This window comes from Pezoporus wallicus, unplaced genomic scaffold, assembly GCF_028554395.1.
Source record: "Pezoporus wallicus isolate ANWC-B61680 ecotype Strahan unplaced genomic scaffold, APGP_CSIRO_Pwel_v1 contig_3817, whole genome shotgun sequence".
In the NCBI taxonomy this organism is placed as follows: Eukaryota; Metazoa; Chordata; class Aves; order Psittaciformes; family Psittacidae; genus Pezoporus; species Pezoporus wallicus.
The window spans coordinates 14,606,445-14,628,900 of NW_026635157.1; the positions used below are offsets into that span (position 1 = coordinate 14,606,445).

At 35.0% G+C, this 22,456-nt stretch overlaps 1 protein-coding gene across 5 annotated transcripts in view; it reads left to right on the plus strand.

The window, feature by feature from the left end:
• Positions 1-22,456, plus strand: part of TBC1D32 (TBC1 domain family member 32) — an 83,157-nt gene that overhangs the window by 17,206 nt on the left and 43,495 nt on the right. For all 5 annotated transcript variants that reach the window (XR_008972199.1, XM_057409629.1, XM_057409655.1 and 2 more), the window contains exons 16-23: positions 2,621-2,748; positions 3,839-4,040; positions 6,822-6,904; positions 8,569-8,707; positions 9,392-9,479; positions 10,948-11,066; positions 11,683-11,799; positions 14,878-14,966. Coding sequence is in view for 4 of the 5 variants with exons in the window: in XM_057409629.1 (XP_057265612.1) it covers positions 2,621-2,748; positions 3,839-4,040; positions 6,822-6,904; positions 8,569-8,707; positions 9,392-9,479; positions 10,948-11,066; positions 11,683-11,799; positions 14,878-14,966 (965 nt within the window). In the remaining variant the exon portion in view is untranslated. The remainder of the gene's footprint in view (positions 1-2,620; positions 2,749-3,838; positions 4,041-6,821; positions 6,905-8,568; positions 8,708-9,391; positions 9,480-10,947; positions 11,067-11,682; positions 11,800-14,877; positions 14,967-22,456) is intronic.

Genomic DNA, 22,456 nt, shown 5'->3' on the forward strand with positions numbered 1-22,456 from the left:
GTTCTAACAAAGGTGCAAATAGCTAGAAAGGTAGACCAAGTCAGAGTGATCATCTTCCTCTTTTACAATTGTAACTGTTTTTTCTCCCCAGCCAAGCCATTGTCACTTCTTAGACACCCAGAAATCCTAATGCTGGATTCTAGTACTGGGCCGTGTCTGCCTCACAAGGAAGGATATGGCCATGCATGCGTCTTTCTTCAGCTGGAACTGGGGGGTGGGTGGCACTAGAACTGCATATGGGCCTAATGAGCAAATGCAATGCTGTTATGTTTGAGCTTTGAACTCACTCAGATAAATGCAAGGCTTACCAGGTTTTTAAGCAGAGTAGTATTATATGTTTGTGGGAATTCATCTGAGAGCAGGAGTTGTTAGAAGGATCAGTTCCTGGGCAGCAATATTGACCTTTTGGACTCTGTAGCCTTGGAGTTGCTGCTGAAGCATAGCTGGTGCAGAACATTGCATTCACATTTTAAATAAACAAAGTACTGTGTTTTGGGTTTTCTTTTGGTGATGCACAAAGAAAGCAAATTAACAGTTTTAAAGAAACTGACGGCCCAGTATGTCCTTTCTTAGAATCCTGAACAATGATACCCAGTAACTGAAAAAAATAAAGAGGTCAGGGAGATTTTTAACCCTCTGTCACTGAAAATTTTAACTATGAAACAAAATCAAAATTTTGTTTTTCTCTTGGGTTACTTTGACCACTGGCATTAATAATAAATGCTTTAAATTTTAAAGCAGGAAGACTGTTTTTCCTCTTCGCTATATAAAACGTAGAGCTCCCTGTAAGAGAAGAAGCAGGAGCATTTAAAAAATAATTTGTCTTGTGAGTCCAGCTGTCCTTCGTGAATAACAGAAGAGTAGAAAAACTTTATGCAGCAGACTTCAGCAGAGTGGTATTTATTTCCCTATTCTGACATACTAGATACTTAACAAGTGCTACTGGGAGCAGTTATCCTCCCTAGCTCATCGTTGCCTCCACTCTGTAGTTCTGGGTGTGGGCATGGGGAAACTACCAAAGAGGACTTCTCGCTTTGAAAACCATCCTTCTCCTTTTAAGTATGTTTATGCATAAATCCTAGGAATTTGGAGTGTTTCTCAGTCCCTGGGTGAAGAAGGTACACTCTGACTATGTCGTGACTATATAGTTGAGGCCTATGGACAGTAACAGAGTTTTGGTGAGCACCTTTAGGAAACTGTAAATCCTGCAGAATTACAGCTACTTGTCTGCTGTCAGGTCTTGGCACATCTTCCCCCTAACTTCCCCTCACGTGGGCTTGGAAGCCTAGGCTCAGAGCCAGCATAGGTAATGCTGTGGGTGTTCAGCCTTCAAGATAACTGTTTTAGAAAGCTCTGCTAGGAAGCCTTAGCAGAGATCTCCCCTGTGACAACTCTGTTGATAAGGTTCAGTGTGGACTCATCACAGGAGTGGCTTTTAAGACAACATTCTTCTCATTCACTGCCTGTACTAGGTTGTAGCAGCAAGAAAGCCTCCTGTCCCATTAATCTGAACCTTGACCCACAGACCATGATTTCTTAGGTTGTTTTACCTCAGACCTGCATTGTCACTAAAAATTCAGTTGCATGGTGAGCACTGTGCTTTGTCTGACTGTGGTTGCTCTGACTGGAGCTGACCCTAACTCAGACTTTGTTTCCTGGCTTAACCTTGGCCCTTCCTCATCACTGTGAAGGGAATCTAGACTGTTGGGTGAACCTGGTTACTATGACTGGACCTCTGGACCTTGTCTGCTCACCTTGTTTGGGTATGGTGGGACTGCCTCCTCATCCGATAGTAAGCCATTGTCTCTGCCTGCATCATTATTCTCGGCTTCCAGCTTTTTGTTCCTTGTAGAGTATTCTCCCCTTGCTGCTCCCTGACAGGTTCTTCATCGAACATCCATGTTCTGCTTGTCTGCCGTGGGACATGTTGACTTCACTTACTAAAAAGGAGTGGCCAGTTTAACCTTGATTTGGATTTAACCATGTTTTCAAGTAGTCATGGTACCATATCGAACAGTCTGAATCTCAGTGTTAAATGTTCAGGTTGCTTGATTACAGTCTAGTTATGGCTATACAGTAATCTGAAGTGAGTAAGAAATTGGTAGAAGACTTCTGCTTTGCTGTAGTGGGGAAGAATCTCCTCATGGTTCCAAAGCAAACCACTGTTTCAGCCTACTGCAGCCTACAAGTGAGGTGAATGCAGATGATCTTGAAAACTTGAATTCCATTTCAAGCCAAAAAGTTGTCAGTGCTTATGCAGCAACAAATGAGTAAGAATGTTTCTTGCCTTGATTCAGATGTTGTTCTTAAACCCCTAGATGGCATATCAAGAGCCTTTTCACATTTATGTGGGAAAAGAGAAAAAGGAGTTCAGAAACGTTTGTTTTCTATATCTGTGCAATCTTTGGACTTCTGCCATAATCATTGAAAGTGACGATTACTGCCATTTGTGATGAAGATTTGTATATGATGGTGATAGGCTGTTTACTTATTTTGTGTAAGTGATTAAGCAGTTGTATGAGAGGTGGCCTTCACGTTCTGCATACATAAGCCGGACTTGAATAAGCAGCTTTCACAAAAGCATTAAATTTAAAACTTTCTCTTTTTTTCTTCCATATAGGTGTATTTGAATTGTCTTGAAACCACTTTAATTGATGTAGCTGATATTCTGGCAAGGATTGCTGCTGTAGATGATGGTCTTTCTTTTCTTCTTCACGGAGAAAATGAAAAAACTGCCAAAGAAGATAGGTAAGAGTGCTTTAATGAATGGCATTAGTGAGTACTTTAATGCATTAGATTAATGTTACGAGATTTATTTTCTCTTTTCTCATTTATCTGTAACATAATGTGTTTTGTTTGGAGTAAAATACCTGATTATCAAGTAAAGTAGTAAGTGATGTATTAGGGAGATGTGTATAACCAGGTGAAATGACAATTTAAAGAAATACTTTTATTAAGGGAGATTTCAACAGTTCTTGTTTTTCTTATTCACATGAGAGCTTTTCTTTCTCTGAATATATTTCCATTGTATTTGTAGTGCTACTACTCAAGCCAAAGGCTTTTCTTCTCTGTTTTTTATTTGTTTCTTTTTAGAATAAATATTAAAAATCAATTTATTTAAAGAATAGATTTAATAGAGCATTCACTTTTCAATACATCTGGTAAAGACAGATCCTCTATCAGAAGCTGAAATTTGTAACACTGTAGCTAACTTAAGACCTGTGTGATGCTGTGGGCAGTATATTGTTAGCTGATGCTAAAACTTAAAACTGGACAGTAAAATTGAGACTAGCCTTTAAAAATAGCTAAGATGCAGGTGATGAAAATATTTGGTGTATGTCTGCTAAGTGGACGGATCTCAGAAGTTGCATGTTTTTATGGGGGATTGGAAGTAAAAGAAAAGCATTTTGAGAAAGAGTTGTCCCTTGTATTGCAAACCTAGAAGACTTCAAAATGACATCTCAGATAGGAAAAAGGAGGAAAGAGGACAAATATTGACTTGTAGTGATATCCTTAACACTGATTAAGCAGAAGCTAAAATGGTTGTCTTGTTACTCTTCCCAACTGGATTCTTATAAAACACACAGGCTGTGTAGATCATGGCCGTGTGGGATGGATGGAAGACAATGGATGCATTTTTGCTTTATGTAGACCTGTAGCCAAAATAAAATCACTTCCTGTACATTTCTTTCCTTCTGACTGGTGCCACAAATTATGATGTAGTGGTTCATAGTTTTTTTCCCCCTAGAAAAAATTGAGTAGATTTGGTCAGAGGTTTTGTTTCATGGTTTATTGATGACTACAAACCAACATTTTAAAAGTGTTACTTTATTTCTAGTCCTACAGGTGTTCATGTAATTGTTCAGTTTACAAAGAAACTTCTTCATGACGACATTTCTCTTTTGTCTGGATCCGAGCTTTTGCCAGTTGTTAAAGGAGCTTTCATTTTTGTATGCCGTCAGATGTACAGAACATGTGAAGGCCTGCAAGTGCTAATTCCTTATGGCTTGCATGAATCTATGGCAGAGGCCTGGAAAAAGGTAAATCTTGTTTTGGACTGGGAAAATTGAAAAAAAAAATCTTGAGAGATTCAGCTTATGCAATAGTTGTACTTTGCTTCGGGTTGCTTATATTTAAGTAGTGAGGTAATGCTTGGGATTGTTCTAAAAATGAAGTTCTACTTTTCAAATTTGCCTTCTCTATGTGAACCTAGCAGAAGCTTTGTTCGAGACTTGATGCCTTAGGATTAAACCAGGAACTCTCAAGGTGGAAAGGCCATTGCTCTTGATGCTAGAGGTCTCTTGCTGTCATGATAGCTGGTGTCCACTACAGATCTTGTCTTTACTCTTGATTTGGGAAATACTGAAAGAAAAACTCCCAAGATGTAGTCTTAGTAATTTTTAGATTAAACTAGTTCATTTTGGTGGGAGATATGGAGGAAAACAAAAAGGGAGTTTCCAAATATTTGACTAAGATGGCATTGAAATGCTCTGAAGAAACCATAATGAGAAATGCTGGTTAAGAGTTCTAGCTTACCTATGTACTTAGACATCTTATTAAGTGTAAACTCTGTACCATACTTCAGTTTGATTGCTAGTCCACTAAGAGCTTGGATCTAACAGTTCTGGGTAATCTGCTTTCTGTTATAAATTTACTGAAAAAGTTATATAGATCTCTGCTTTATTCACTATTCTGTTTTCGTTGTTCTGATAGCCATGCAAAGTGTGAAAATTCTTATCTGTTATAAATATTTAGTTAAGATGGAAAAATGATAGCAGATGCTGCAAGATTAGTTTTCAAAAAGTTGACAGTGAAGTAAAATTCAAACAAATGTTTGAATCTTTAAAGTGACATTGACAGCATTGAGGGGAGGGTAGCACACAAAGCTTCAACTTTGGCTTCCAGCTAAACTGAAAGTATATTTAAACTATAGGTATTAGAACTCTTAGTGGAAAGCAAAAACAGCTAGTTTGTTTCACTTTATATTGAAAAATTGAACTACCTTTCTTTTTTTTTCCTTCCCTCCCCCCCGCCCCAGTAATCGTAAAATATTTTCTTAGAGAATCAGACCAAGGTGGAAGAAAAAGCTGGCTAAAGGGGTTTTATTTTTTTCATGCGAGGAAGTGGGAGAGAGATTGAATGCAAGGGAGAGAAAATAGCTATTCTTCCTGTCAAATGTTGTATGCTTTTATTACAATTAGAAATTTTAAGAAATACAGTTGCAATTTAAATTGAGGCAGAAAACATTATAAAGATGAAACATGAATAGAAGAGACTCTTAAATCACCAGCTTGTGGGTATTTCTCACTGTTTTTATATATTAATATTATCAGGAATGCATACATTTTACTTATTTACAGTCATAATTCCATCACAGTAAGCTCTTGTTTCTCACCAGAGAACGCTGGTTTTGGAACTTACTTTCTTCTTTGCATTGAGAACTTTAGGATCTTGTTGAATTATGGAGTTTGGTTCACTTGAATCATGCTGTAGTTTACATAATCTGTCTTTTGAGTGGCTAGTCAGTCTTCCTTGAACTAACCTGTTGTCTGTTTAATGTTTATCACAGGCAAACCATTAGATGCTTTTGATGGGCATTTCCAGTTATTTGCTCTAAAGCACAGCAGCATTTACACATGCACAAAAGACTTCTTTGCACATGAAAATCTTTTATTATGGTGTAGAACATTGTTTAGAGAAATTGTTTTGACACATACAAGATAAGTAGGCTGAATGTGATGAATTAAAAAAAAAAATTAAACATTTAACTGACAAAAGGCCATTTCCTCATTCACTTTGGAGATCAAATTGAGACTGAAATGGAATCTACATATTCAGGACTTCAAGAATCGACAAGTCACATTTTGAACTTTGCCATCTTGATTATTTTTTTTAATTATTTTCTGACATTGTTAGTTTTTAAAACATCTGCAGTTTATAAAATATTGCGCCATTTATAGCGTAGCAAAAATGGTGGATTTTGGAGTCTGTCCAAGCTGCAGTGACAATTTTTTTAATGGATAGACTGCTAATTTGATTCCTCCTCTTTTGCACATCTCCTGGAGTTTTAAGCCTGATGGAGAAACAACTTTTTTTTTAGTAGTTTTTGCTGGAATTCTGGGACAGAATTTGCAGGACAGTTGACTATTTTAATAGAAGAGTCTTTTGTATATTTATTAAATCACATTTATAAGAGAGTAGATTAATGACTAATGACTTTCATTTGTGTGGTGCAGTTTGCTTTTATCTCTGGAAATATAAAGCCACTTAAATCAGCGATCTGAAATATACAGTGTTTTTCACACCAGTTATTTTCAAATATCATTTAAATAAGAAACCTTGTCAAATACAAAGGCATGTATAGAGCTACATAAATATATAATTATATCCACACAAATATAAATAAATTTATACAATTTATAAGTACAAGTTGTCAGAATTACTTCATTTGTTGACTCCAGAGGCTGTTATTTCCATTACCTGTGATGGAAGTGAAGAGTTGCTTTATTTATTATTTTTAACAATATTAAGGTTAGAAAGTAAGAAGAGTTTTAAGAATTTTAATAAAATTGTAATAGCTTTAAAATGGTTTATACTCAAGGAAGAAAAACATGCCAGCCTTTTCTGTAATAAAAAATGTAGTGAAATAGTGTATTCTGTGCCAAAGGCTAGACCTGTTCACTGCTTGGTTTGATTGGTTTTTTTTTGTTTGTTTTTTTTTGTTTGCTTTCCTTAAACATAGAACAAGAATATCTGGAGTTTAAAAATGGTGTAAATAAACATTAAGGAGGCATTTATTTATTTTTGATTTTATTTCACAGATGAGTGTGCTTTCAGAAAGAGTACCGACTCCTGTAACTGGTGTGGACTCAATTTCATCAATAAGTCTAGAGTCAAAAAACAGGTAAGTTGATACTTAATTTATACCCATGCATAAGTGTTGAGTACACACTGACTCTTTATCCACAACTGAGGCATCTTAATTACCCTGCTTTTTTTTTTTTTCCAAAAGCATAGTGGTTAGTAGAGTGAAATCATCCTGGCATAGGCCTTAGTAGAGTTACAAAATTGTTCTTGAGCTTTCACAACTTTCTTGGCTTACAGAATTGTTTCTCATTTATGTAAAATTGACTTATGGTCGATTCTGACTACAGAAATTGACTTGATGAAAATGTGAATTAGAAAGCATAAAACAAAGTGCCTGTCAGAGTTTATCTTACGGGTTTAATGTGGTGTTAGTCTAAAATGCTGTTCTGCTGAATGGTACCGTACACCTTCACAATATTATGTAACAAAAAATGCATTATGCATATTAAGTGAAAGTCATCCTTCCTTTTATACAAAAACTTGGTGTCCTTTTATAGAAGTTTGTGTGCATTAGGATGGGAAATAACAGGTATTTGTGAGCCTGAAAATTCAGGGTGACATTGGTGTTAGTGCAGAACCTAGTTAATTAACTAGATTCTTGTTTATCCTTTACAATAGAGTTCATGTATAATTTGCAAAGATACTTCAACAGCTCTAGTCTGTGATGGTGGCATGTGAACTGGTTATAGCACCTCAAATCTAGAGGCAAAAAGAAATCTCGGGTGCAGAGCTCTGACTGTGAAGGCTGTTACTAGTCATTACCAGAGACATAAAGTTTTCTCCTAGTATCTAGATTTTTCATTTAGCTGTGAAACAAGACAGCTGGGTCTTTGGGTGAAATTTTTGCTTCTGAACATGACATGGCAGGGATTCTGCAGAAATGATTAAAGCTTGGGGTAATGGATGACTGCTATGAGGAAAGCTGCATGCCGCTTACTGGTGCGAGAAGTCAAAAATGGGGAATGAGAACAGAACTCAAGATGAGAATCCACTTAGCAAGTGCTTTAAGAGAAGCAGAATCACAAGAGTCTAATGGTACCTGCAGGAATGGTACCTAGTCAGAGGTGATGTAGTTGCTTCACTTTTCTTTATGGGGGATAGAATATTTTGTAGGGCAGAGGGATATCATCATACCTCATTCTTACAATTGCTGTCCTTCCTGCCATGTCTGTAGGAAATAGGTTCCGTTTATTGTTGTTAGTACATGAATGTATTTTCTTTATATATAATATTTTAGTTTCATAATTCTGTACTCACTTTTAGAAGGTGCTTTATCTCCTCTAATGTGAGTTTTTTAGCTCCTTGTAAGTCATCTTATGTTGGTGAGAAACTGTGCCCGTTTTGCTAGTTTGTAACTGCCACATTAAAACCTCAAGACTTGTCTAGAGTCAGATAATAAGTCATAAGTATATTTAAAGATGGCATAGGTCTTTTGGGTTCCCCATTACATCATATTTCTGTTATGTGTTCCTATTTAACCTTAGTTTTGCCAGGATGAGTTTGAATATTTGTACAAATACAGTCTAATACATAAGTTTCCCAAACATTTTTCTTAAAACCAACATAAATGTTGTAAACATAGGGTAAACATAGAGTCCAGGAAATGAAGTGGTGTTTTTCAAAGCTAGAAATTGTAGTCTTAGATTTTTCTCCTTGCTTTTTTACATATCTTTTAAAATTATTATTTTTCTACTCTTGCAGTTTGTTATGGGAAGAGACTTTGTTAGATGCCTTGCTAAATTTTTCTGCCACACCCAGAGGATTGTTTCTGCTTCATAGTACAGGTGCCATGAATGACTGTGTGAACTTTATATTCAGCAGTTTATCAAAGAAACTCCAGGTAAGCATTGCAAGTCTGTCTGTACAATTTTACTTTCTTTTAGTGATTATGATGAAATAAAAAGGAAGAAAATAGTACATAAAAGAATCCAGAAGCCACTTTATCACTTTCTTTTTTTTTTCTCCCCAAAAATGAATTTAAATGCAGCTTATCTTTGGTATTTGCACTACCTTAATTTAAGTTTATTGGATGTTGCTTATCTTCAGATATAGAGGCATATATTTATTTTTCAGACTTCTTACTGTAAAGTTTGAAATGCTAGGATTTTTTGTTTGTTTGTTTTAAGTGCAAATTTTTTTTGACCACCTTGTTAGATGTTAAATCTAGATATGCTAGACAGTACTTGCAATGCACATATCAGGAGACGAAAGATGATGTTATAGGTATCTTAATGAATGTGTACAAAAACCGTGATACCAGTGTTTTTATTCGTTGCTGATGTTGCATGTCTCAGCCATAGTATTTTGTATTTAAATTTTTAGAAGACACTTGTTAAAGATGTTTGATTTGGAATCTGACCCTGGTAAGTCTTTAGAGGCTAGTTTCTCTGAACTGTTCAAGTCTAACCATATAGTGGATTAAATTCTGTAAACAAGTGTAGGAAAGATCAATATTTAAGAGATCATTGAAGAGTTTCGTGCCCTCTGAATAACTAACACTGAGCTTTATATGTGTTACTAACAGGCAAATGAATATGAAGAGTTTGGTAATAAAGTGATTATTACACAAATGGCAACAACACCATCAGGTGCAGTAGCTCTGCAAAGTTCAGGTAAATTGAAGAATGGTAGTATTATGAAGACTTATCTGCTGTAGTCTTGCATATTGGAAAAAGACAGTGAGAATGATGTTAAAAAAGATCAGCTGCATAGAATAATTATACTTTATTAGAAAAGAATGCCTAGATGTCCATTGATTTCTTCTTGATGAAACTTTCTTCTTTCCAACTTTTAAGTAATCTGCTTATCTTGATGCAGCGCTGTATTTGTTTTGGTTCGGTTTGTCTTTTTTTATTTCCTTAAATTAATCAAAATCTTTACTCCATTGGTTTGGATTTCCAGAAATTTCCTGTATGTGCATGAAGACATTTACATCTGTTAAAAAAAAAAAAAAAATTGCTTACAATTTGCAAGTGCTTCTTATGATATACACATCAGAATTGCTAACTGTTGATTTCTGTAATTTGTATGTACTTTTCCATGGTTACTGAGTACTCAAAGAGTGAGAAACTGCAATGGCCTGAATTTCATTGGTGCTCTTATAAAATAGTGAGATGGAATTCAGATTGTCTGAATTGACAGTTCTCGTATGTCAATCCATACCACAGAGTCCCTTAGTTGTTATGTTAAGACTAGAATCTTACCAATAAAGTAAAGCTACTTAAGTTGCTAAGGAAGTCTATGAGGTACAAGTTTCCAAGTATCTTTTGAGTGTTCAGAAGTGGCTGATGTGTAATTAAAATGACTTGACGGAAAGACTCAGAAATGTAGGCAAATTCTGCCAGGAATTCAAGGAAACTGATTGCTTGTTGGTTATTTTCGCATCTGGGGTCTTTCGGAAAGCAGCGAGCAGATCTAGTTGAGGAGTAACGATCTTGTTTATGGTTCTCAGCCAGATTGCTTCGTATAGCCCTTGGCATCAAAGACAAATAATAAGCATTGTGTTTCAACCCTGAAAGGAGGCTCTGTAATGGACGTGAAGTTTGTATTAAGCACATAACTTAGGATAGTCATCTAACTCTGAAATCTCCAAACTTTTCTCTTGTATTTTAAAAGGTAACATTATAAAGTCAGCTAGTAGTGCTTCTCTTAAAAATTTTTGTTTCAGTCCTTAACTTTTCATTGTGGTATATTTTCATTTATTAATGAGTTATACCAAATCTGTATTTTTTTTTTTAAACCATAGAGACAGTGCTAGCTAAGCCTTGATCTGTAGCAGTTAACTTGTTAAAGAAGGTCAGATATGTGGAAGATATATATAAATATCATCCTACTCTAGTGTAATAGTCTTTGCAAACTGTTGCTGTATAGCTTAGATTTAATATAAGGAGGTAGCTTGACAAAGGATTGAGAATGGCAGGAAAAGTACCCCTCAGGCAGTCTGTCTTGTGAAATTTTAGTCTACAGTGTAGAGGATATTTGAGAATCTGAGTTAGAATTGTGGTGTAAAATGTTTTTCTTATGAAAATTGTTTTTCTGGTATTCTTGTCATTTTCGTGATTAGAAAAAAAATTTGTTTAGGCTTTATAAAGGCACTTGTAACTGAATTATGGGCTCTTCTGGAGTGTGGAAAAGATGATTTAAGGATAGCCCAACCCAAATCTACTCCCATTGACCCTATTGACCAAAGCTGTCAGAAGGTGAGAAATTACTTAATCTTCTGTATTGGCATGGAAAAAACAGTGGTGTATGTCAGATAGGATGTACATACCTTTCTGTAAATTTTTATTGCACTATACCAGCTTCTTGAGACGTGGGACAAAATTAGTATAATACACTAGTCAAAGGATGACTGATTGAAAGGATTCTTTCGTTTCATGGCAAGTCACAATGCCAAGGACCCATTAAAGTAAATATAAAATAATTTATAGCAATCTTGACAAAAGCGAAATTCTTAAAATACTGGCCATCAGTTCATGTCTCTGATTACTGTAGTTAGATCAGAGAGGGTGACGTTTTAGAGTATGCTGTGTCTCTAGATTTTAGAATTACATGGTTATGAAAATACTATAATTTTAAAAATTGCTTGCACAACTTGATAAATAGTACAAATTTCACAGACATTACTGTGCTTTTAGATTATATAGACACCTGCCAGGTTTTGTGGTCTCCTTTTAGGCAGCTCTATTTATGTCAAGTTCAGCCTATAAAGAAGAATAAGAACAAACTTAAAGTAAATGGCAAATAATTCTTAATATTTACTTGTTTAGACTTAATGGATTAATGCTTCCCGCCCCCCTTTTTTTCTTTTTCTAGTCTTTTCTGTCTCTGATAAACTTGCTTACATATCCTGCAGTTTTTGAGCTCCTGAGTAAACAAGATATACCAAATAAGCCAGTGTATTCATTCCGTGAAGTACCTACAGATATTATTGTAAGTACAATTTTTATTTTGAGAGAAAAATACTTATCTAAAGATATTTTTCCTGAGAAAATGTTACTGTAATAATAGAATATGCTTTTTCTTATCACCGAAAGATATTGACATTTTCTGCATTTTATATTATATACAGCATGAGGGCAGTATATGCACATACCACTTCATGTTAACCTAAATTTTCATTTTGAAATCCTAAAGATAATATGAAATATAATCTGTGACCTTGAGTGGCAGTTAAAATCATGTTTGTTTTTTTCCTAATAAGCTAGCACTTTGAATTGCAGCTGTGTTTAAGTGTTTGTTTAGCACAAGATCTCGATTTATGTTAGTTGAAGTTGTTTAGACAGAGTATACCATGATAGTGTATGTTTGGGATTTTGTAGTTCTTTTATGTAATACTGTTTTGTGATTTCAGGAGGAAATTGTATGATAAATTCTATTTTTCCAATTCATTCAATGTTAGTGTCTGCCAGTGGATAGTTCTCTTCAGTCATCAAGTTTTCTGAGGCACTGGGGGAAGGGATATAGATCTATGTTGAAAGTGAAACATATTTGAGAGCTTTCAGATCGGGGTAGATTTTAAGTAACAATTTTTGTGACTGTTGAAAGCTTATGTTGTTTTGGCTTTTGAGGTGGCACTTCAATATTTTGATGGAATTCTGTCAGTTTCTAGAAATAGCAATACTGATACAGTTACGTATGGTACAGTTAAAAGTTCTGAGAACAGTTATAGGTGTTTTGGGTGGGAGTTGTCTCACTAACTTCTGTGCAGCAGTGGTTTTTGTAACCCTAAACTGGTCATCCAAGATTATGTAATGTAACAGAAGGGAAATAGTTCCTCTGATGTTAATTTAGTATCTCATGGCTAAGTCTAAATACTCAGTAAACTTCTGGGGTTAAGCAGACGTATAGATATCCTATAACTGTATTTTTGGGCAATGATTGTAAAAAGCTAAAGATAAAAGATTTGACAGGATGCAACTATGGTTAAAAAGCAAAGTAAAGGCAGTTTCAGTGGCACTAGAAGATTTGGTTAGATTTAATTGGTCTGCGTGCTTAATTTTTCTATGTTTGTGAATCATGTCACATTACCACAGGATCTGACTTTTAATATTCATGCTGAACTTTATTGATAGCGCACAGACCTTCGTCATCTTTGTATGCCCTTTATTTCTTAAATACACAGGATTTAAACCTTTCTTCCTCCTTTATATTTTTGGCTAATTACTTGCATTACTTGCATCATTGACAAGAACAGATCATCAGTTGAGCTTTTCCTATTTTCAGCTGTGCCCTTAGGAATTTTTTTCTAAATATATACTGCCTTGGGTCTTTAGGGGGGGATTTGTTGTCATTGTTTTGGTTTTGGTTTTGGTTTGTTTGGGGTTTTTTGGTTTTTGTTGATTTTTTTTTTCTTTTTTTTTTTTTTTTGGTGGGTGGGGTTTTATTTGTTTTTTTTTTTTTTTTAGCTCTGCTTGCCATATTTTAGAAAATGGAGCAGATAAATCAGATATCAGCAGATAAATCCCTCTACCTTCCATCACTCTTCCTTTGAGAGGTTCTACAGTACACAGGAATCTAGTTTGAAAGATACCCTGCAGATCTGTAGCTTTGAAAGGCATGCCAAAGTGGGTGAAATTTCCCCCTCTTTGCCTTCCCCCATGAATATATAGAATCTTATTTTTAGATGGTGTTTCTTAGGTAGTCAAAGTAGATGACACCCTACCTGTAATTTTTAAGCTGTGCTGTGCGGTTGGGCAGTGGAGATCTATCTGCACATTTTTCTTACTGGGCCTTGTGTTGGATCCTGTTTGTTTTCTTCTTTCCTTATTTCCCAGATCAGAGCTTGGTCTGCTTTCTCAGTAGTCTCATATCTTTTGCAAGCTCCAAGCTTTGATATATAGATGAGAGGAGGAGGTTGTCACCAGGGAAATAGCCCTTGGCATTTAACTTTTTGTATGTTCAAATACTTAAAAAGCCCCAAACAAATCAATTACTTTTATTACCAATTTTATCAACAGCCCTGAGGTGTGAGTTGAATTGTTTTATTGTGAATTTTATTGTGAACATACTTTGTGGAAGAAGTGCAGTGTTCACAGCTGCCACCCAGAAAATCTAATAGGAAGATATGGTTTCACTGTATTCTAAATAAGAATGCATTTTTTGAAGACAAGTACTTTGACAAGTACTAGATTATTTTTTTTTCTCTTCCTGGAAGTTTTACTTGTAGAGTTTACTTTTCTCTCTGTTAAAAAAACAGAGCTGTAGTTGGTTTCATGAAACCACAGATCCTTACTTTTCTCTCATATCATATTGATATGACTCATTGTTCTAACTAGTTAAATAACTACTCTCTCAGAAGTCTCTGAAACTGTACTTCTTATATGCAGAGAAAATTGAAGTTTGGATTTAATCCAGATTATCTAAAACCCACAAGGACTGCGTAGCTTGTTTCTTCTGACCGTAACATAGTAGTCTGTGTCTGAGATGATAACATCAGTGAATGTGTTTATGCATTTCTTAGTCTCTTAATGAAATTATTTCTTCAGAAGCAGTTTCAATATGCAGTGAACCAAAGTGGAAGATAATTAGGTTGGATTTGTGGAAAAAGTGGGAAGCAGCCACAGATCATTGTCTATTACATGAGATGGTGTAGGATAAGATGTAAGCCTCAACATCCAAGCCAGGCCTTGCTACACTGAGAATAAATAGCTGTGTTTTGAAGCATGTAGCATTAACTAGTGTTAGAAAGGGTATTATACTAAAGGATTTACTGTTCTTTTCAAGAAAACAGATGTATGCACATTTCAAACATAGGAAAAACAGTTTAACATTTTTGTTGTGGATTAATAGTAAATGAGAACTAGTATATTTGATATGCTAGGATCTTTTATGCCCACTAACCTTCTGTATGGTTTCTTTTTTGTCATTGACATTTATGGTGGACAGAAATAATTCCACTGTGTGTTCAATAGTAGGTTTCATTTTATAGAAAACATCCCTATAAAACTGTTACATGCATAAAATATGAAATCATAAATCAAGTTTTTAATATTTGTCATCTTTTGGCAGGATATCATTGACAGGCTTATAATTTTGAACTCGGAAGCTAAAATTCATTCCTTATTCAGTTATGAGCAATCACATATTTTTGGGCTGAGGTAAGACACTCAGTTTTTGTTCTTTGGTCACATTAACTAGGATACAACATGCTTGGATGTTTTGCTTCTGATAACAATGTTTGGTTTCTATTATGCATGAAGGTGAAATTCCCTCTTTTTTTAAAATAAGAAGATTAAATGAAAATGGTGATGAGTCTAATCTTATTACCCTCTTAAAATAAGAAGATTAAATGAAAAATGGCCTACGAAATGGAAAATGAGTCTAATTTTTTAAAATAAGAAGATTAAATGAAAAATGGCCTACGAAATGGAAATGGTGATGAGTCTAATCTTATTACCCCTAAATGGATATATTGTAATATGATATGCAGTAACAGAAATTGCATGTTATTTCACCTAGTTGATTATAAAGAACATGCAGCACAGCCATCGTAGCTCAAAAACTAAAAAACCTTCCACAGTACTAAAATATTTTTTACCATGCTTATATTGGAATTTGGTTTATCTAGTTTCCCTGTACTTAAAATTATTTTTTAAAGTATTAATTTAATTATCCCCAATTTATCAAAAACTATTTTGAGAAGGAAAGTACCATTTAATCCCAACTATTTCTAGAGCATAAAGGAACACTTACGCTCACACTGTTATGTCATGCTTATGTTTTGTAATATTAAGTGCTTTATAATATTTTAACATAGAAATTGGTTTCTAATTCTTTCCAAATTTGAGTATATAAATCCTTGAATTCACATTTTTGTTATTAACATATTTTATGCAACTGAAGTAGATCTGCTGGATTGTACTTCATAGTATGGAAAAATTTCATAACCTTGCTCGACAAGATATAACCCAATTGATTAAGTACTGTGACGTTAGCGTTCTGCAGCTGTATTTTTACTTTGATATCACAGTAAAATTATTTCATAACTCTGTATGAATAATCATAATATACAGTATAATTTGCTGATAAGGATAAGCATGGAGGAGATGAACAGTGGCAGAATTTGGAATTGAAAGATACATGATTTTATCATATAAATCAGAAGTTTTAAATGCTGCTTTGGAGGAAATCACTAGTTGGGTAGGAATGAGAAGTCCCAAGATGAGATTTGAAAAATAAGATACTATTTTTCATTAAGGATTATACTGACTTCATAAAAAGCTTGACAGAACTCCCATTGATTGAATTAGAATAAGGGAAAGTGAGATGTTTTATGGTTTTAAAATTATAGTTTACTTTAGATTGTATTCTATCTTTGTAAGGTAAAAGAACAGATTTATCCCACAGTGATGCTAGGAACACTTATAAGGTATAGGCAATTGAATTATTCAATCTGATTGTATATGCTGTTGACTCCCATGCTGTAAGACAGAGGCTGATGATACACAAATACATGGAACATGTGTTGAAGTTGTGGTGAATGCTTGCAATATTTTTTTAAGGAGACCTACACCCTGTGAAGCAACAGAACCATTTGTAAGTACGCATATGAGCAATGTAACAAACTCATCTGTAATCATGTAAAAAAAACACTGTTACATGGATAAGAAGATGAGCTTTAGAGTTCACTGTGGTAATGGTATTTACTGCTGCGCACTGACAAAGTCAAAAACCAGGTGAAAGTCCAGCAAACTCCCAGATTTCAAGAAAAGTTTTAGTATTTTCAGTGCAGAAACCTACTCATAAAAGTGGTAGATATTGTAATAATTAAGTAGTAATCAGGCAAAGGAAAGATTTTTGAAACAGTTAAATATTTTCAGTGGAAGCTTTTGTCTTCTGCAGGGATTTTTCAAATCTCAGTGATACTTTTTCTTTTATTTTTTAATTTTAACTCTTAAAAAGCCATGTTTCCTGCCCCCCAGCTTTCTTTACCTTTGCTGTAAAAGAAAGGAAGATAAAATTCTAGTGATTTTAATATCAGCCTCTTTATACCACAAACAACGTAAGAGTGTGTTTACATACTGATTAAATGGCTTCTCAGGAGCATTTGGGGCTTGCTGTAAAGATGTTTTTCCCACATAATAGAGAATTGGCACATGCAAGCCTTTTATTATGACTAATTCTCCTGCCTGCACAGTGAGAATTTTTATTCTTACAGTTATTCAAAGTTCCCTGTTAAAATGATACCAGAATTCTGGATGATTCTGGAATTCATCATGCTTGCTATATTGTTTTTTAGTGTTAAGGCTTAAAAGAAACCCTAGGCTATATTATCTGAATATGAGAGGTATTACAGTTTATTTTAAATACCTTTTGAAAACAAGTTCCATGAACATTTCTGTGAGCGCTCCTGATTGCAGACAACTGTGTTCTATAAAGTGAACCTTGCCTTGTGTAGTTGGTTTGCTCCTTGACCAAATTCCATCAGAATACCAATTTCAGCAGCAGTTAGATCCAGTAATATCAAATGCTTAACAGATCTGAAAATTTAGAAAGTTAATTAGAAAGAGCAAACCTCTTTGCTGTTATGTAGAAATAAAATATTTAAATGTTTATGGTAACCACATTATTGAAAAAGTGAACAGTTTTGTGAAACATTTGTCTAGAAACATTTCTTTCTGCTAGACTTAATACCAACTATACAGCCAAACCCACATTCTTTTAATCATTCACAGATCTGCACAGCTATATATTTTGTTCTTTGTATACGTGGCTCACCCAGAGCTGAGTGCTGAAATTCAGTTCCCCTTAACTTACAGGTTATACTCTGAGTTCCTGTAACCCACTTTTATTGTTCAAAAGGTTTACAAAGTTGCTTACTTGAATGTTGAGCAACTCTGCAATTTAGAGCTACATTTTTGTTCATGTATATACTGTGCTTCAGTGACTTAAAATTATTTTGGTTACTAGCTGTGTGACTGCATTTAAGCTTTAAAGTATATAGGTATTTGCACAGTCTGTTTAATCCAGAACACACAAGCGTATCTATTATGCTTTTAATGTTAATATTGCATTTTTTGGTCATAGAATTGTAGAATGGCTTGTGTTGGAAGGGACCCTAACAATCATCTAGTTCGAACCCCCCTGCTGTGGGCAAGGATGCCTCACACTAGACCAGATCGCTCAAATCCCCACCCAGCCTTGCCATGAACACTGCTAGGAATGGACGGGGCAGCCACAGCTTCTCTGGGCAACCTGTTCCAGTGTCTTACTACCCTCACAGTGAAGATTTTTTTCCTAATATCTAATCTAAATCTGTGCTAATTCAGCTTAAGGCTATTACCCCTTGTGCTGTCACTACATGCCTTCATAAAAAGTCCCTCTCCAGCTCTTTTGTAGGCTTCATTTAGGCACTGGAAGCTGCTCTGAGGTCTCCCCTGAGTCTTCTCCAGGCTCAACAAGCCCAACTCTCTCAGCCTGTCTTCACAGGAGAGATGCTTCAGCCCTCTGATCATTGTGGCCCTCCTCTGGAATTGCTCGAGTAGTTCCATGTTCCTCTTGTGTTGGAGGCTTCAGGGCTGAATGCGCTACTCCAGGTGGGGTCTCTTGAGAGCAGAGTAGAGGGGCATAATAACCTTCCTCAACCTCCTGGACACACTCCTTTTGATGTAGCCCGGCAGTCTTGCACAGGCTCTGAGGTCAACTTTCCTGTTCAAGCTTGCCCACTCTGAAAAGTCGCGTGCATGCGGTAGAAATCAAAGGGGAAACATAAGGAAGCTAGATGTAGATTTGCATAATCAATATCTCTGCCTATAAAGAATGCTCTGTATAGAATATATTCTATAAAGAATATAAAGAGTGTGTTCATACAGACTAGGTTCTGTGTGATCAAGGTAAAATACTTTGTTCCACAGCAAGCTATAGCCTAGTGCAAATCTTTTTTTTTTTTTTCCCCAGTTTTTAGTTTGGAAGTATCTCGGCCTAGGATTCTTCTTCAGTAGTTTCACAGAAACATGTCTGATATTCCTTTAATTGCAGTTATTGCATGCTTCTAGGATGAGATTTACTCTCTTGAAGGTCCTTTTAAATGTTTTTTTTTTTAAATAATATTGATAATTATTAAAGAAAAACTTCAGGAAAGAAGTTGGAGATAAGAATAGAAAAGTAAAAGTGTATAGATAGTTCCTACTTTGTGTATTGAAAGATTTTTCAAGCTGTCAGTTCAACTTTCAATTTCAGTGAGGATTTGTACTTATTTAGAATCAGGAAGTCTCTCGAGCAGCCAGTATTGGTTGATAAAAGAACACTGAAGGCTGTTTCAGCCACTCCTTTGTGGCTGAGAAATATGGATGTGTAGGAACTGATGCAAAAATTCTCAATAGTCTCTTTCTTCTACAAGATTCTGAAGTTAAATTGCTTTCGGAGAACAAATCGTAGAGAAAGGAAATTCAAAGCAGTAATTACAGTAATAAATTTTAACATGGAAAATTCTCTTAATGATCAACTTTATTTTTGCAAAAGTGTACACATTGATCTTATTTAGAAGTTATTGAATATGAGAGAAAATTCTTGTAAAGGTGTAACATTAGAGATCTTAACCACCACCCTTTCAAGGCAAAGCTCTTTGAATGTTCTTCTTTTATAGTAACAAAGGAATAATATACTTTTTCAGAGTGGTAAATTCTATCAAGGCAACTTATCTAGTATTTAAACATAAACGTATGCATAATATATATTTTCAAAGTCTCTGTATAAAGCGTTATTCAGGTATTTACATATTGCTGTTCTCTCAATTCAGAAACTTGAGTTTTCTGTGAATGTTAGTGACACTGTGCTGTTAGCTGGATTCAAATGGAGCAAAGTACTAAATTTTTACCTTTAATTACCAACCCTCAATCCCTAATAAGTATCAGTGTTCCAAAATAAATCCAAAGATACTCCGTCAGTGTCGTCTTGCGTAAAAAACAGAAGGAGAAACACTTCTGGGAACAGACACAGACTACAGGCAGTAGAAAGGGATCAGAGCTGGTCTTAAGGCAGCTTTGCAAAAATTCCCCCTATTTATTGCTTTGGCTATACTATGTACATATGCCACTATTGATATAATTTTTTGGGGCTGTAAGTCAGTAAAACTTGTAAATATCATGAGGTCGAAAGGCCTTTTGTATGTACATTCTGAATTAGACCAATCATTGTTCACTTGTTCACTGAAACACCTCTTGCTAATGAGCATCAAGCACCAAAGACAGCACTGTGTTCAAGAGTTTGGCTTTCTGAGGAAAATACCTGGGAAACTGAGATTAAATCTTTTTCCTTCAGATACATAAATTGGACTGTTTAATTTTAAAGACACAGTGTGCTTGCTTGGCATTAGAGATATCTGAAGATTACCTATTTTGTAGAGTCACAAGTTGATCTGCAATGAAAAACAGATTTATTTTAAGCCTGGGTAAGGTAAGGCTGAAAAAGAAATATTTATGATTATAATGCTCTGTGTGAATCATATAAATACATTTATGTTTCTGTGGAATTATAGAATATTGTCAATATTAGTTTAAGTGACATGTTCATCAATATCAGCCCCAGGATTGTAGAGCTGCAGAGCCCTCTGCAGATAGAAAAAAAGTATTGGCTTGTAATTTTCAGATTTGTATAATAAATATTTTGACATTAAGTCACTTTTTTGTCATATAAGATATCATTGTGAATGTTTTTTCTCATAATACTCATTTTCTTGCTTGAATGGGTGCAGGAGATGATAAAAATGCATTTTGTCAGCCTACAGAGCTACTAGGAGAAAAATTTAGGAGAGAGAATTTAAATGCCTTATATAGTACTGGCATCAAAATCAATCAGCATCTTGAAATTTGCCTCAAAACAGTATGTATTAATGAAAATTTCATCTAGTGAACTCCAGTGAAATACAGATGAATGAATTAAAACCTACAGGAGCTGGAAGGTGAACAAACGTGATGGGCAAGAGATAAATTTGTGGGTTTAGGAAATGCAGATAATAAACACTCTTGCATTCTTTTCCATTGTTTTTTTATCTGCAATTTAAACACACTGTTTTCCATATAATTGCATTTTAATGAGGTAGATTCAGCATATAAAATAATTTGCTCGTTTAATTGTACTTACATTATGTGTATTGTTAATTAAGAAAAGGTGTGATTTTAATGATTGCAACACAGTGGAAGGAGCATTAATTACCTTGTTTTCTTAAGGTAGAAGATTTGAATCCTGATCTTTATTCTTCAGGTCAATCTGCTGTTCAGATTTGTCCCCTCTTTCTCTGTATTAAAAAGCATCATGAATAACAGAAGATTTCCTATAAAATTCTTCAGAGTGTCGTTCATTAAAAATTGAAGCAGGACTTTTTATTTAAAACTGGTTTTAAACAAATTTAGTTTCCCCTTTAGAAAACCTGGCATTTTTTTTAATAGTTTCTTGTATTCTTTCCCATCTTCACTGCGAAGCCAGAAACAATTCCATACATCTTGCTTTTCATGTATCTTTATTACAAATACCTGTCACAGGCCATGAGCATTGTTGTCTGGTGTCACTGATGGATCTCTTTGCTCACTAACATTCTAATGATTGGCTGGTACGTTTACTCTTGCAACAAGATTTGTGGTGCTGTTGGCTGGATGTATTCATGCCACATCCTGGAGCATTCAACATCCTTATGTGTTTGTGTATGGAAGAAAGCCATATTCATGGAGTTCCTCTTCTCGGAGGAAGGAGTATGGTAAAAGAAGGGAGATATTGAGCCTGTAACAGTATTTCTTTCTTCCTCTGAATCTGCCAGATTCGAGTTCTCTTATGTTGGAGGCCTGAAAGGCTATGTAGTCCTCCAGTTACTTTCTACCAATTTTTTTTCAATTAAATAAGGAGAATTGAGTTAATAATTAATCAGTGAGCTATTTTCTATTATTTTAAGCATGTTTTCTGTTTAGTAAGTGATATACATTTATTCGGAAACAAACCTCTTCGAAGTGTGCATGCTGGATGTGTGAGGGAAAAGACTTCTGTAGTAGTGACCACTGGATAGCGCATGTGTCCTGTAAATCCTTGAACCTTGTTTAATGATCCAGAGGTGACAAGAGTCTTCATTAGTAGTGGTGGGGATTGGACGCAGGATTAAGTTGGCACGCTTCCGTATAGAGTTATTTTTTTTGTTAGTCTAGATGTTAATGGAAGTTTGTTAGATGTATTAATTTAAAACAATTTATAATTAATAAAATAGAAACAATAGATTCTGTCATAGGATTGTGTCACTTGATGTTTTTTTATTTTTTCTTCGCTGAGGGATATTAAAATGCTTCACTTGTGCAATTTAAAATCTGCTTCAATTCTGCGTCCTCTAGGCTGGCAAGTGATGCTCATGAAAAGCATTTTTGTTTAGCTAGGGAAACTTTTATCTTAGTAATCATATTGCATGTGGTTTGTAAGTACATTGTGTAGCTGTAGGTACTCCTTTGAAAATCTTTTCATGTGGAAAACATTGTAAGGAATACATCAGTCCCTGAGTTTTCTTACTGGGAGAGACATGATTGCCCTGAGGTAGTAGCTTCCAGTGCCCCAGGCATTGGAGGTGTAACTCAGGGTACTCTGTATCCACAAGAGCTGATGTTTTTCAGGACCA